The sequence below is a fragment of the Agelaius tricolor genome, unplaced genomic scaffold (assembly GCF_023055355.1).
Source record: "Agelaius tricolor isolate 1412-34295 unplaced genomic scaffold, bAgeTri1.0.p SCAF_6, whole genome shotgun sequence".
Classification (NCBI taxonomy): Eukaryota; Metazoa; Chordata; class Aves; order Passeriformes; family Icteridae; genus Agelaius; species Agelaius tricolor.
This window is the reverse complement of record NW_027269266.1, coordinates 16,364,368-16,379,110: the sequence shown is the minus strand read 5'-3', so window position 1 is coordinate 16,379,110 and position 14,743 is coordinate 16,364,368. Positions and strand designations below refer to the sequence as shown.

The window sequence follows — 14,743 nt, the reverse complement described above, 5'->3', positions numbered from 1 at the left end:
GCTATCTGGGAATCTGAGCTCCCTGGAATTGGATAAAACCACCCCTCTCCCTTTCCCCCCCACAACCCACAACAAAACCAAGAACCAGCTTTTAGTGGCTTTGGTGTTGGTCCTATAGGAAGAATGGGACCTTGCATACACGAGAGCAGAAACCTGAGTCAGAAATACACTGAACATCTGGCTTTGCTCACCAGTTACATTGTGCCCCATCCACTGCAAAAGAAGCCTTCTCCTAGGGCCTGAGAGAGGTAGCCAGCTTTCTTTGTGCTGAATATTTAATTTTCTCCTGAATGAGAAAAGACATGTGGCAAGGGGATTATTCTTGGAACTGTGTGTGATCATGAGTAAAAAAGGAGGTATATTAAGTGTTCACAGTGCAGGCAGAGGATAACTTCTAATCCCTGTGAAATAATACTTTCATGTAGTCCTTCAAAAATCCAGATTTACATGACTGTTTTTAGAACAAGTTAGTGGAATTATATATGGCCTTTCTATATGATAATTTTAACAAATTGGTTTTATTTTTCCCAGTTTTCTCAGGGAAAGATTTGAAGTTTGGTTGGGTTGTTTTTTTTGCCCCTGAAGTTGGTGCCCTGTTGTATCCATAATATCATGGTTTCCTGCTGTAGGAGTGTGTGTTGTATAATTTAATTCAGTGCTGTTTGTCAGTTACTGTCTTGTTAGTGTGTATGCAAGAAGAGGTTATGTGCTTTCTCAGTATAAATTCTCACACTGTAATAATATGTCTTTCTTTTATTAAAGCCCTGGCAGTGAGAACCAGGAGTTCTTAGTGATTTTGATGAATTAACTTAGTCTTGGAAGCATAAGATATGTAGGTGCTAAGAGCTGATATAAGATAAGAAATTTCAACAGCCTTTTTCTAATACATTTCCTTTCATCCTTTTCTTTAAACAATAAATTGCAATATTTTCAACAGATCCCCTGTGAGCAGCTTGCAGATCCGCTATGATCAATCAGGGAATGGTTGTGGGGAAAATTTGCCCCCAGTAGCAGCCAGCATAGAACAGCTTCTCGAGAGGCAGTGGAGTGAAGGACAACAGTTTTTATTAGAGCAAGGCACCCCCAGTGACAGTAAGTACTCACAATCTGTTTATTATGACTTTTGCCAACTGTTACTCAGAACTGCTATTCTCTGCTTGTCCAAGAATTTTAAAAAAATTTACTTTCTGTTGTGAATTGAAATATAACTGTGGTATACAGTTCTAGCATAGTTCTTAGTGCATGGCATCAGTAGATTACAAAAGACTTCTCTATAATTATCTGTCTTTTTATAGATGGGGAAGTTGTGTCCTGCAAGAGGAAGTTACTTGCAGGTCCAGTTGCAGAGTTTGGAAAAGAATTCTGAACTCTTAGATCCACTACTGTAAATATTGTAGTACAGTTCCCCATTTTTCTTTGTCCTCTGTGATCTAAATTGGCATAATAATTTTTTATTGTTAAACCTGACTTTTCTACTTCTGTTGCCGTTTGAAAAGAAAATATTTACAAATGTTAGGCAGGTGTCCTACTGGGTTTTCATGTCTTTATTATGTTCTGCCTTTCTTTTGAGTACCTAAAGCAAGCAAATTATTATTTTCTCAAGTTATGTTTAATAGAGTGGAATAGTCCAAGAATGAATATGTTAAATGCATAAGTGATTAGTAGATCACATGGATCTCCATATTCAGTAATGTATCAGTAATGTATCAGTATCAAAGACAATCACTGAATATGTTAAAAATTTTATTTTATTCCAGGTTATGGTTTGTGTAATATTTTATTGAACGCATTATTCTTCTCATTGGTAGTGTAAAGAGGTATCTAGTTAGTATTTTTATGAATGGTATCCTGACAAAAATGCTAATTGTGAGGAAATTCATGCAGGGATAATCCTTTAAACATGATAGCTGGAGGACAGGTTTAGCTAAGTCTTATTGCATCTCATTTGAGCTCACTGAGGGTTCCTTTGTATGTTCTTGAAGAGGAGGGATAAAGGCTAAATCCTTGGGAAATGACCAGATGTGCCTATACCAGTAGACTTATGTCTGTAGTAGCTCCAGAGGTCATGTTAAACAAATACAATTTAGAATTAAAAAAAAAAACAAAAAAAGAAAAAAAAGAAAGAAAGAAAGAAAAAAGAAAAAAAAAAAGAAAAAGGAGGCTATCCCTGTGGCTTTACAGTCACACTCTAGTCCTGGCTGGGAAATGCAAGTTCTGAAGCCAAGTGGGAGTTTGAGAAGGCTGTGCTGGTCAAAGGCAGGTCGGTGGGGAAGGTGCTGCCTGGCTCGGGCAGCGCGGGGGGTGAGTGCGGTGCTCGCAGAGTGCTCCCTGCTGGGGGATGCCGACATCGCCGCCCGCAGCTCCCGCCGGGACAGCTTCCCTGGCTCCGGGCACTGCTGGGTTGTTCCTTGCTCCCATACATCCATGATTCACTGCACAAGTCGGTAAATCAGAAAAACTCCCTTTTCATAAACTTTTTTTATGTAAACCTTGTTGGTTGCCTGTGCTATTAGTTGAATATGAGCATATTCTTGTCAAACTTCTCTGTTTTATAAGGCTTGCAATTCCTAATACTGCAGCTGAACTGGATTTATCCCAACTGTGCAGTTAACCTGTGCTACTAAAATACTACTACTTTCATATTCTTGGGGCTAAGTTATCACATACTACTGTTTGCTTAAAATGTATGCTGGTCCTAATGATGCTGCTCTATCAGTACTGAAGCCAGGGTGTAGTGGTATTCCAAAATTACTACCACAAAACACTGTGAACTTTTTTCTGCAATTTAAATGACTCAAAATTAATCTTAAATCTTTCCACTAAAATTCAGACATCTGTAATAATTTTATATTTTCACATATATGCTAGTCTTAATGCAATGCAGAATTTAAAACTGAATGAAGGTGTTATTTGTTCATTGAATGTGGCTGTGGAATAGAATGTGTGCATTTTTGCCTTAGTTTTAGGAATGCTGAAATCATTACACCAGCTTCAAGTTGAAAATAGGCGGTTGGAAGAACAGATAAAGAATCTGACTGCCAAGAAGGAGCGACTGCAGCTTCTCAATGCACAGCTTTCAGTGCCCTTTCCAACAATAACTTCAAACCCCAGCCCTTCTCATCAAGTACATGCCTTTCCAGTACAAGCACGTAAGTAGAGGGGATTATTAAAGTGTCAGAGTAATTTGAACATGTATTTATATGAAATATCTATTTCATCCACGCATGCTGTTGATGGGAGATGAATATAAATGTAGGATGAATATAGACCAAGTATTTGCTGATGTGTTAAATGTTTAAACATCAATTGGTTTATTTTTCTGAACTGTTACTACTTGTTTCAGTGCAGTTTCTCTTTTACTTCAGTTTGGAGCACATCTGTTGGAATCTATTGATTCACCAATTACTTAATTAATATTTTACTATTCAGCAATGATTTTAAAGTTGACTTTACATTTTCTATGTTTAGCTTTGTCATAGTTTTGAAATAATTATTCTGAATCTTTTTACATGTTCCAGAAATTTAATCACTGTGTGTTTTTTGAAATAATTACTTTAGCACCTAGCACTGATTCCTTGAACAGCAGTAAAAGCCCTCATCTGGGAAACAGTTTTTTACCGGACAATTCTCTTCCTGTATTAAATCAGGTAATTTTTATTTCATTCTTCTAAACCTAAACTTGTTACAAGTTAACTCATCCCAGTCCTTGCATTGTGGTGTTAGGTGAAATTTTATGCAGCTGAGGGGGCTTTGTTGTTTGTTTTGACACCAGGAGATAACCTCCAGCGGACAAAGCACCAGCAGTTCATCAGCGCTTTCCACTCCACCCCCTGCCGGGCAGAGTCCGGCCCAGCCAGGCTCGGCAGTGCCCGGAGTTCAGCAGGTCAATGGTGTGACAGTGGGGGCACTGGCCACTGGTATGCAGACTGTAACCTCCACCATTCCTGCAGTGCCGGCTGTGGGTGGAATAATTGGAGCACTGCCAGCCAGCCAGCTGGCAATCAATGGAATTGTAGGGGCTTTAAATGGGGTAATTCAGACCCCAGCAACAATATCACAGAACCCTTCTCTCACTCATGCAACCGTGCCACCCAATGCAACACATCCTCTGCCAACCACGCTAAATAACAGGTAAGAATTTGTTGATTTTATGTTTTTCCTCATAGTGCCTGCTGTTCTTCAGCTTAGCTGGGTTTTTTTTGTCTTACTCCAAATATACTGTTTATTCCTTCACCTATAATTGTCAAAACAACTTCTGCTCCTGCTCTGTGAATGAAAGTGAGGAGGCATTTAATGGAAGCACAAATAGTCAAGTTAAAGAAGTTTTCTCTGGAGCTTTTGGGAATCCTAGTGAATTCCTGTTTTTTAATCAAGTCACATTCCCAAACAAATGTAATTATGTAAATGTGCTTCAGCTCCTTTTTTCAGTTCAGAAAACAATATTCCTTGTCCTGCCAGTTTTTCTTCCAGGATTAAAGGAGCACTGGAAAAACTACCATTTGTTGCAGTAAGGAGGGGGGAGGGGGAGAAGGGTGTATGGTCGTGTAATTCAAGATGTAATAGGCATAACTAACCAGAGTTGTAATACAGTCACATGGTTTTCAGTTGCCTGCACTGACTCCAACAAAATTAGCTTTTCAAGCAGTGTTCTTACGGATTTCTAAATGCAAAAGAAGATTCATTTGTGAGTATTCCTAGCAGCCTTTCACCAAAGCCAGGTACTCTCAGTAGCATAAACTGCTGCTGCTTGAGCTGCAAGGCAAATGGGTAACAAAAGGAGACAGCTGCTTTCCAGGAGGAGGAATGGACTTCTTGGTCTGGAAGTGTTTTTAGATAGAGCAGAGGCTGGGCCAACTCTTTCTCACTGCTCCCCTTCCCCACACCCCTTGTCCTGTCCTTCCCTTAGGAAGGAGAACAGCAGTTCTGTGTAGAAGTGCCTGTAAATAGGGAGCAAATTACTTGTCTTTAAATAGAGTTTATTTTTGGAGATTTTGGTGGATTATCCATCAAAAAAAGACATATGAGATTGTAATGATGCAAAGGATCCCTAATTTCCAGTTTCTTCACTTCCTGTTGGTTTGGCAGCTCCTGAATATTTGTGTACTGTATCATTGTGTGGTACTGCTTCTATAGGCTCATAAAATCTGATACTTTCAAGTGTATCCTGTTGTTTGGATGTGTCACTAGGTTTTTCCTGAGGAGCCTGTATTTTTCATAGTTTATATCCTTTGTAAACTTGAGGTTTCATAGGATAACCAAAGACATTCTGTTCGTGAAAAGTTTTTGTCTTTCTTGAGCATCAGAGGTTTGTGAAAACCACAAAAATTTTGCATTCTCTCCCCAAAAGTGTGAGAAAGAGTGAGAAATACTAGAGAAGATCAATTATATTAACCAGTTTCATGCTGCTTTCCACTTTCAGGTACTGCCATAATACATCAGTTATGCTAAACACCAGTCATGCCACTGTTTTCTCAAATGATTTTGTTTATACACGGATGGTTTCTTTCTCTTTGTATTGCAGAAGTTCTTTTGTTTCTTTTTTAATATCCATTTTAAGTGCTGAAACTCTTCATTGTGTAGCCCAGTAGCAGAATGTTCCAATTCATGCAAAATACTGCAGCCAGTATCCTGTTTTTAAGCCTTCATTCTAACTGTTAGCAGAGTCTGGAATACTCCCATGACTCCCTATTTTCTGCTACAACAAGCTTTTGCTGTACAAGTCTGTCAGCACTTCCACTTCTCTGCTTTTATTATGGCATGATCTCTTTCTGCACTGCTCCCTCAATAATACTAATTTAAAATTAATGTTTATATTCAATTTAAAAGTGCACTTTTCACACAATTCTCTGGTTTATTTGGGTGTATCCATACTATTTCCCAGGCCCTCTTCCTTCTGAGGTGTTTTAGAATTAACCTCATTTTCTGTGACTTTTCAGTATTTCTGGCTGTATGTTTAGAAGGGAAAAGTTCAGTAAGTGCTAATATGATTCTGGTAATGACATGTGCATTCCTCGTTCCTCTTTGTCCCATCAGAAATGCTTTAGTGAAATATATGAAAAAATATATGGGAACTAAGTTTTGTTATGGGAACTAAGTTGCAAAAAGAGGCTCTGGGATGATTTTGAAGGAAGGAAAAAAATAGACAAAAAAATACTTTCTACTGATTGAAATTTTTGGATCTGGAACTCTAGAATGGGACACCTGCCAGGCTGGAGTTTGATGCTGCTTCGGTGACAATTGGTTGACTGTTTCTTTAATGTTAAATTTCCCAGGGTACCCCTCCACTTTGAATGGCCCTGGTGGGAAGGTTGAATGGTACCAAGCTCAAAGGTTTGGTGCTGTGGTGATGCGAGCTCTCTGACCCTGGTTAGATTGTGGGCTGGGGTCAAGGTTGGAGGTGGTTTAAATCAGTATTGGCAAGGTGTTGGAAAGCTACATGAGAATTCAGCCCTGCTTTCTAACTTCAGGGTATTGTTCTGTAATTTTAAAAGACTTGCCAGATGTTGCTGGAAGTTGCTTGTTACAGTAACTTCACAGACTTCAGAATCTGTTCCAACAGTTTAATGTGAAAAATAGGCAAAGTGTTCACCAGTACATGAAGACTTCTGTATGCATATTGTCCTTATATGAACTCTCTAACTGTGGCACACAAGGAGGTGAGAAAACACTGATTTGCACACTGTTGTTGGAGAGAGTTTCAAGTTGTAGGTAAAAGAACCCACATTCATTCGATGGAGAAAAAATACTTGATCCTTTTCTGGGAAAAAAGATGGCTTAGTACAGATTGCCAGCAAGTGGGAGATTAAGTGATTGGAGGAAAGAGATAGGATTGTTTCTTTACATTCTCACAACCAGAGAGGAGTGTAGGATGGAGAGTTTCAGACTGATCATGTACCTTTTAATGAGAAGCTAGAAAGGATTAAATTTACATTCCAGGCTGATCTGGTGTAAAGAAAGCTCTGTGGTGAAATTTAGTGAACTGTCTCTTCTGGGAAGCTTGGGAGCCGCAGCATTTTGTCCTCTGCAGTTCAGTTTTGTTTCTAGACACTGAGATCTCAGCTGCTGACTGAGGGTATTTTCTTTCAAGTGCCAATGCAGAGCAAGAGAGGCAGGCAGAGCGATTAAAGAGAAGGGAGAGCAACAGCAGAAAAAAGAAGTGCAAAGGTAAAACATGATCTGGGAAAAAGAAAGAATGGGATAAAAGAATGAACAAAAACAGCGGAGAAGATTCATTCCAGTATAGAAGAATACAGAAAAAGTGAGGTAAAAAGAGAAGGAAATAATGGTAATATTAGTCAGAATACTGTGGGAAATAAGTGTGAAAGGCTTTACCTAAGTCCAGGTAGAAGCATTCTCAGCCTTTCCCTCACCCACCAAACAGGTCATCTTGTCGCAGGACATCAGGTCAGGCAAGCAGGACCTGCCTTTCACAAACCTGTGCTGGCTGGGCCTGATCCCCTGCTGTCCTGTGTGTGCTGTGTGATGGCACTCAAGAGGATTTGCTCCATGACCTTCCCTGGCACCAAGGTCAGACTGGCAAGGCCTGATGCTGAGATCCTGCTTCCAGCCCTTTTCTAGACAGGCATTACATTTGCTATCTTGGAGTCAGCTGGGATCTCGAGATCCCAGTCAGCCAGGGCTGCTGGAAATTGGTTGATAGTGTGCACTTCCGTCAGCTCCCTCAGTATCCTTGGGTGGATTCCATCCAGCCCCATAAACTTCAATTAACACAGGCTTTCCTTTCCCCATAGGAAATCCTAAGTGCAGCCCAGCAGGTGTGTCCTGTAGTGCTGAGACCATGCAACAAAGTATGAGACAAAGTTCATACATGGCTTGCCCTGTCCCAGTAGGAGAGAATGGTGGTGCTTTGGGTATTTGCATACTGGCTAGTTAGGACAAAGTCAAATTACAGCAGAGTTGGGCTACAGATTGCTGGCTGCTGTAAAAACACAAGATAAATATTATGCCCTGAGGAGCTACATGATTAGCCTAATGGTGTGGATTTGTGACTGATGTAGATGAATAATTCCTTACTACCAATCCCAACAAGCAATCCTTTCATCCTGTGCACACCTTCTTACTAGAACTTCTGCACCACACAGCGACCTTATCTACATTAACAGAGAATCTGTCCATGTGTTCTGTATTGGTTGAAGTTTCAGCTCAGTTCCCACAGGTTGCAGCCCATTGTGCAAGACCCAGTATGAGGGGAGGGGACAGAAGTTGTACAGCTGAAAGGGAAATACTTAATTTTTCAACAGCAGGATAAGCCTATCATGAAACAACACCTTAATATTTTAATGGGTGTTTAAAACTAGTAAAAGCTAAGACTGTACTGAAAGAGTAAATCCAGCTGTCTTCCTGGTCTGCTATTCCCAACACACCCTTGTTCATGCTGTTTGTTGGTCTTGCAGTAAACTGGTATAGCTGAAGAAACCCTTTATTTACAGCCTACTTGTCAGCTGGATCTGTTCCTGCCCAGTTTCCTAAATATTGCAGACAGTTTTATGTAGGTATGAAAATAGAGACTGGGAGTGAAGTAGTTGGCAAAAGCAGAGGCAGCTTCATTCCACAGCAGCATCCCTTGGCCCCTTGCAAGGCTGAAGGTGTTTGCTGAATTACAGAAAGGTGTGGGCAATATGAGTGGTTTGAATGGCACAAAAGATGGGAATTAGAAGGAAACCAGGATAAAGTAAATGCTTGGTAACTAGGTGTTAAAGTTTGGTAAGAGCTGTCTTGTAATAGAAGATCTGGCCTGTTGGTATAAAGTATTTGAAAAGTACTTTAGGATTGATAATTATTATCTGAGTTTCAAATAATGTCCATGGTGTAGACATGTTACAGGCAAGACATTGCTGTTGCTCAGCATAAATGAGACTTGGGGATGGTGTCAGAAATTGCAACTGGACACTTGGACAATATTTGCAGTATGAAATCAAATGCTAAATAGGGTCTGCCTGTTTGTATACATCTTTTTTTTAATGGAAAGCTGAAATAAGAAGTTCCCATACTTCCATATAAACCACAGTATTACCCTGTCAACCCTACAGTGCCTCGGGACTAGGATTGCTTTCTGACCAACAGAGACAACTACTACTTCATCAACAGCACCAGCAATTTCAGCAGTTACTAAGCACCCAGCAACTCACATCAGTAAGTTTTTCAGTTAATTCTGATTTATTACTGTATTGTATTCTAAGACATGGATGAACTCCTCAGCTTAATATAAATAGTAGTAATGCATTAAACTTGATATTAAAGGCTTTGATAATAATATTTTAGTCTTTCAGTTGCTTCAGCCTTTTTGGATGATAGTCATGTAAAATGTTAGGATATTATTGGGCTGTGTGTATGGCTAGAATAATAATTCCCTCGTGCCTTGAGTTCCATTTTGTCCTGTGTGGACATGGAGGCTTGTCTCTCTCAGCATCAGCTGTGGGCAGCAGAGCTTGGGAGCATGTGTGGATTCTAACAGGACTGTGACCTGTCTTTGATTCCACTGGAACACCAGCAAAAGAATTTTGGATATCATCTCATGAGCTGTCCTTGCTTTGCTTGCAGTATTCATATAGGGCAGTAGGTAACTGGTTTAACTATTTGTATTGTTAATTGTATAGTTTTAGTGCAGTCTTCCCAGGTATGTTTGTTCTGACAGAGGCCTGATGAAGCCAGCAGGCTTAGCTGAACTTCTACTGAGCTACTGGTTTCAGGAAGTCTGACAGGAACTTTCTTTCCCACAGTCTCATGGAACTTCATTAGTGTAACCTAAATTAGCTGGGATTAGTTTAAGGGTTGCTCTAACTGAAGATCTGGATAAGCAGGAACCCAGGGAGGAGCTATTTTTCAGCAACTAATTACTGATTTTTTTTCTTTCTCCTCCCTCTCCCCATATTACTCAAGGAACAGCATCAGGCCCTTTTGTATCAATTAGTACAGCAACAACATCACCATCACCAACACCATCAGTCTGAAGTACAGCAATTGCAGATTACTGGAGGAGCACAGATACCCATAAACAACTTACTTTCAGGCACACAGGCCTCACCACTGAATGCAGCTGGTACCAACCCATTCCTTTCAATTCATGGAGATAATGCAGCTCAGAAGGTGACAGTAAGTATCCTTCTCACCTCACTTTCCATGCAGTACCTCCAGGAGGTAACTAAAAGATAAGAAACAGGTTCTGTGCCTGTATTCACAAATCAAAGTTGGTGGATTTTTTTGTCTTTCTTTATTTTATTCTTCTTGAGCCTTGGCCTGCACTTAAATGAGGCTCAGAAATGTGTGAACTTGTAGTCACACCAAACATGTCTGCTGCACATTGTTGCTTCTCTGGATCAGAACACCAATCCAGTGACCCTTGCCTTCCTCTTGTAATTACAACTGCAGCCCTAGTCCTCCTCACCCTACTTCTTCCCCAGTGTTGTGCCCACTGGGTTGTGGATCATTCCTTTTACCACCTTACTGCTTTGGCCAGGCCTCAGGCCCTGTGGAGCTGTGGGGATTAGCTGAGGAGCCCATTGCTGGGAAGGTGGAACCTGTGCTAGGAGAATGTGCTCTGTACATCTTGGTGCTGGCCTGGGAGAATGAGGCTGTGCATTGGGGGGCTGAGAGGCTCTTCTGCTTCATCGAGTAATAAAACCTTTCCTGGACAGATAAAGAAACAAGACACATTTTTCTGGCAAAGATGTTCCATTATCTTCAGTAGTTGCCCATAATCTCCATCCTCAAGACAAGAATTCTTTATTTCAAGAATTCAGAGAACAGGCTTCATTCTTTAAGGATCCTACAATTAAGATAAAAGGATAAAGGAAGGAGCATATGAAACTTGGAAAAACAAAGGATGAATAGAGCAGGAAGACATAAAGTTTCAGCATTCCTTGGAGATGACAGCAAGTGATAGTGGTAGAGAAGAAAGAGCAGCTTGTCTGCAAGAGCAGGTAGGGAGAATTTGGGCTAAATAAGAGTCCCCACTCCCAAATCCTCTGGCTACTTTAGGAGCACTGTGGTGGAGGACTCGGGCTGGGCTTCTGCGTAGCTCGGGCTACTTCCAGGTAGTACTCACTTCCAGGCACAAACCACATAAAGGATGAGTTTTCAAGATGATTTTTCCTGAAACAGCTCCCTTCCATTCAAAATTGTGAGCACTTCCTTTTGTTCAGCTTTGTCCTTTGGGGTTTGGGCAGTTGTGACATCAGAGCTGTGAATGGTCACACAGGGCTTGCCTCCAGGCCTTGCCTCCATTCAGAAATGTTCACAGTTTGTTCTCATGTTTAAAACTGATCTCCCCTCGTTTTCCAAAAATTAGTAGTGAATGGAATTGAGACCCTATATTTGGTGTACATCCGAGCAAAATATTCCGTGTGATCTTACTTAGATTTTTTAAAATGGCCATTACTAGGTCTGTACAGTGCAGTGTATTTTTACAAACATGCCATTACAGTTTTTATCTTAACAGCTGTAAATAAATCCAAGAAATCTCAGAACATCTTTTGAACAGAAGCCCTTACAAAAAACTTCTTTTGAAATTGATTTTATATTTTTAAGGCTGGAATTGAGACAAGTTGCATAGATTGTTGAACTGTTCTTAACAATTTCTCTATTTGCCAGAGTTCAACTGTTTTAATCTCATTTGTAGTTGAAACAGGTTTTCAGAAATTTCTGAATGCTCAGTGAATGAGAAGAGATTTTTGCTCAGTCCTGTTCAATACTTGCAGGAAATGTCTTTGTAGCAATATATGAAAGAAAGAATTGTGATGGGGCAAATTGGAAATTGTATTTCTTCTGATGGAGAAGTGTAGATTTCAGCCCTCTCCAGTGGGCACATGTACCAGAGGTCACCTGGTGTTTCTCTTGGCCATCTTGCAATTTCAGAGAGACCCACAGCCAGGAACAGCCACTCTTGTTGGAAGGAAAGTAGAAGGAGAGTTGGTGTTTTCCAATGCTGCCTCTCATGACCTTAGCATTAGTTGCTTCAGTACAGGACTGCTCCTTTAATTATTTTTTCCTTTCCCACTTTCCATTCTGCAGTACATGGTTTTTTTTTTACAATGCAGCAGTTACTATTTAGATGGCTCTATTGAATGTACCTCACTGCTTTGTCATCTTTATGAATTGAATTTTACTTAGCTTTGTATGTTATAATCTGATTTTTAGAAGTATTTTCTCTTACACAGAGGCTCAATGATAAAACTGGACCAGTTGCGTCAGAGAAGAGTTGACATTTGAATGACACTTGAGCCCTGCACGTCCTGCTGTTCTAGCACTTCATGTGGCTGCAAACCCTGGGTTCCCTTTCTGCAGATTGAAAAAGAGCAACAAGGAACTCTTACTGCACAGCAAGAGGTTAATAATTTTCATAAGGATATTTTTGGTAGGCTTTCATTTGCTTTCTTGTTGCACTAAAATGGATATACTTTCTAATGTCTCAGACTGTGACGTAGATAAAACTCTGCAAATCATAATTATTTTGTCAATATGATGGTACTAAGTACAGATTCAACAATGGAAGAACATAGACTTTACTCTTCAGTCCTGATCTCACAGATTTAAAGGCTATAAACTGTTTGCAGTGATGCATTGCTTTGGTTTCAGAGCAGTAGTTTTAACAGTCCAACCCCAGCCCATCTGAACTGCTGCTGCAGTTAGAATAGATCCTTTTAGACTGAGCTTGTAATGGCAGCTGGGACTTGCTGTTTGTAGTTTCTTTTTTTACACACCTGTTTTGGAACCTGACTCATAAGGGAATTGACTTCTGAACTTTTTATTCCTTTAAATTCCTATTGTTGTACAGTCGGAGTTTTTCTTGAATAAGAATTATGATATGGAATCCAAAGTTTATTAATTTTGGTGTAGGTTTTAGAGTTTTGAGGTTTTTAAAGGAACCAGATTGGTTCTAGTGACAAAGTTTTCTTACCAGATGAGAAGGCCACACTGGTAGAAGTTTGTGTAGTGTTTGGCCTAAACCAAGTGCCTGTTGCTACCTCCATTTTGTTGAAATGGCTGCAAACAGCTGATCATGCACTAGACGTGTCCTTGTTAGCAGCGGGAATTCTCTGTCTTGCACCAGCAGCCTTGTTCTGCCTTTCCTAGAGGTGTTTATACCACTGTAGAGAGCTCAGGCAGATTGTTACCTGGGTCACTTTTCACTAATAAATTACCAAAAAAGTGAATTACCATTTCCCACTAAAATTTCCCAGTGGGTGAAACGGGTGAACTTGTGTTCCAACACTTTGGGCAGTTGCTGATCTCGTGGTGAGTCTATGCAGGGTGGTGAAGGACAGTTTAAATGGGGGTAATGACCACTAATCAAGAGTGAGGTGGGAATTATTAGCAGAAAAGACCCAGCTGTAATTAGACCTCCACTGTGTACTTATTTGGAAGAACATGTTAATTCTGCAATATGTTTCTTAGTTAAACATTGCACAGTTCTTACCTCATTTCTGTAAATAAAGTTTTGTGAATCTGTTTTGTATTGTGAAGAATTCATAAGAAAACATTGATATTTTGATTTGTAATATTTCTAATTAGTAGATTTAATTGAAAAAGTAAAAAATAATTTATTTTTATATGTTTGGGGGAATTTTTAAAAAATGTCACAAATCACTTTTGTAGATACTTTACAAAAGTAAACCAGTGGTTTATTTTACTTACTCGCCCCACTGGTGGATATTCTGTAACAATTTGTACAAAAGGTAAGATGGAAATGTGCTGTTATTTTGACTAGATGTAAAATTCCAAGTGTATGAAAAGATATGTACAAAGCTTTTGTTAATAAACTTTAATAATGTTTATCATTGTATATGACTTGTGTGAATGTGAATCTTGTAGAAGAAAAGAATATTTCTGTTAACATCATATGACAGGAAGGGTTTGATTTGCACATGGCTACTAAATTTAATTACATAAAGGTTCAAAAAGTATTTTTCATGTACGTTTTTGCTTTCAAGTGACAGTGACGTAGCTGAAAAACTGTTGAGGGGTATTTCTGCTTACTGGACAGGTATTTCTGCCTGTTGCAGCCCTGGGACTGATGTCAGATTTTGCTTTCACCCCTCCAAGAGCAACGACTGGACCCACAGGAGCAGCGGCTGTTGTCCTGCTGCTCCTGTTTGCTCTCAGTGGGGAGGGGACGGTTCCTTCCCTGCCCTGTGCCTGGGGTGAGGGGAGGAGCCTAAGGTTGTTGCTGTAAACTTTGAACTGCACTTTCTGTAAAACCAGCTCAGTGCTTTTTTCCATGAATTTAGTTCACTGTCCATAGGAAGGCTGGTAAATAGCTGAACTCCTGGTTTTTATTTCCTAGGAAGCAGAGACCGTGACCCCTCCTGCACAGTCACTTGAAGATAAAATGTGAGGGGTTGTGCTCATCAGGGGGTGACAGACAAGAGCTGCATTGTGGCTTCCTCAGTTTTTAGCCCCTCTCTAGTCAGAGGCAGCCTGAGGCTCAGGGCAGCTTCTGGGACAAGCAGCAGTAAGGTGGGGTTGCTACTGCCTGTGCCATTTGAATGTTCCATCTGCTCAAACCTCCTGTATTGAATAGATTTGTTTTATTTTCCAATGGGGACAACTGGAGTCCTGAAAGAAGACTGGTAAATGAAGAAGCTCAGAACTTACAGTAGGGAAATGTGAAACATCACCTGGCACAGCAAAGGGGCAGCACTTGCTCCCACCCTCTCCAGGACTAGAAAAACCTCCTGACATTTTGGGGGTAGTTGATGAATGTTTTATGCTTTAAGTGAAGAGG

General features: G+C 40.2%; 1 protein-coding gene across 5 annotated transcripts in view; it reads left to right on the top strand.

Moving 5' to 3' along the window:
- The window catches only part of MLLT10 (MLLT10 histone lysine methyltransferase DOT1L cofactor), a 124,187-nt gene extending 110,386 nt beyond the window's left edge, over positions 1-13,801 (top strand). For 4 of the 5 annotated variants that reach the window (XM_071428838.1, XM_071428835.1, XM_071428839.1 and 1 more), the window contains 7 exons: positions 938-1,092; positions 2,961-3,149; positions 3,559-3,647; positions 3,773-4,131; positions 9,051-9,153; positions 9,901-10,113; positions 12,160-13,801. In XM_071428838.1, the coding sequence (XP_071284939.1) occupies positions 938-1,092; positions 2,961-3,149; positions 3,559-3,647; positions 3,773-4,131; positions 9,051-9,153; positions 9,901-10,113; positions 12,160-12,228 (1,177 nt within the window). In that variant the 3' untranslated portion in view covers positions 12,229-13,801. The remainder of the gene's footprint in view (positions 1-937; positions 1,093-2,960; positions 3,150-3,558; positions 3,648-3,772; positions 4,132-9,050; positions 9,154-9,900; positions 10,114-12,159) is intronic. The other variant, XM_071428837.1, reaches the window with a different exon arrangement.
- The last annotated feature ends 942 nt before the right edge of the window (positions 13,802-14,743 follow it).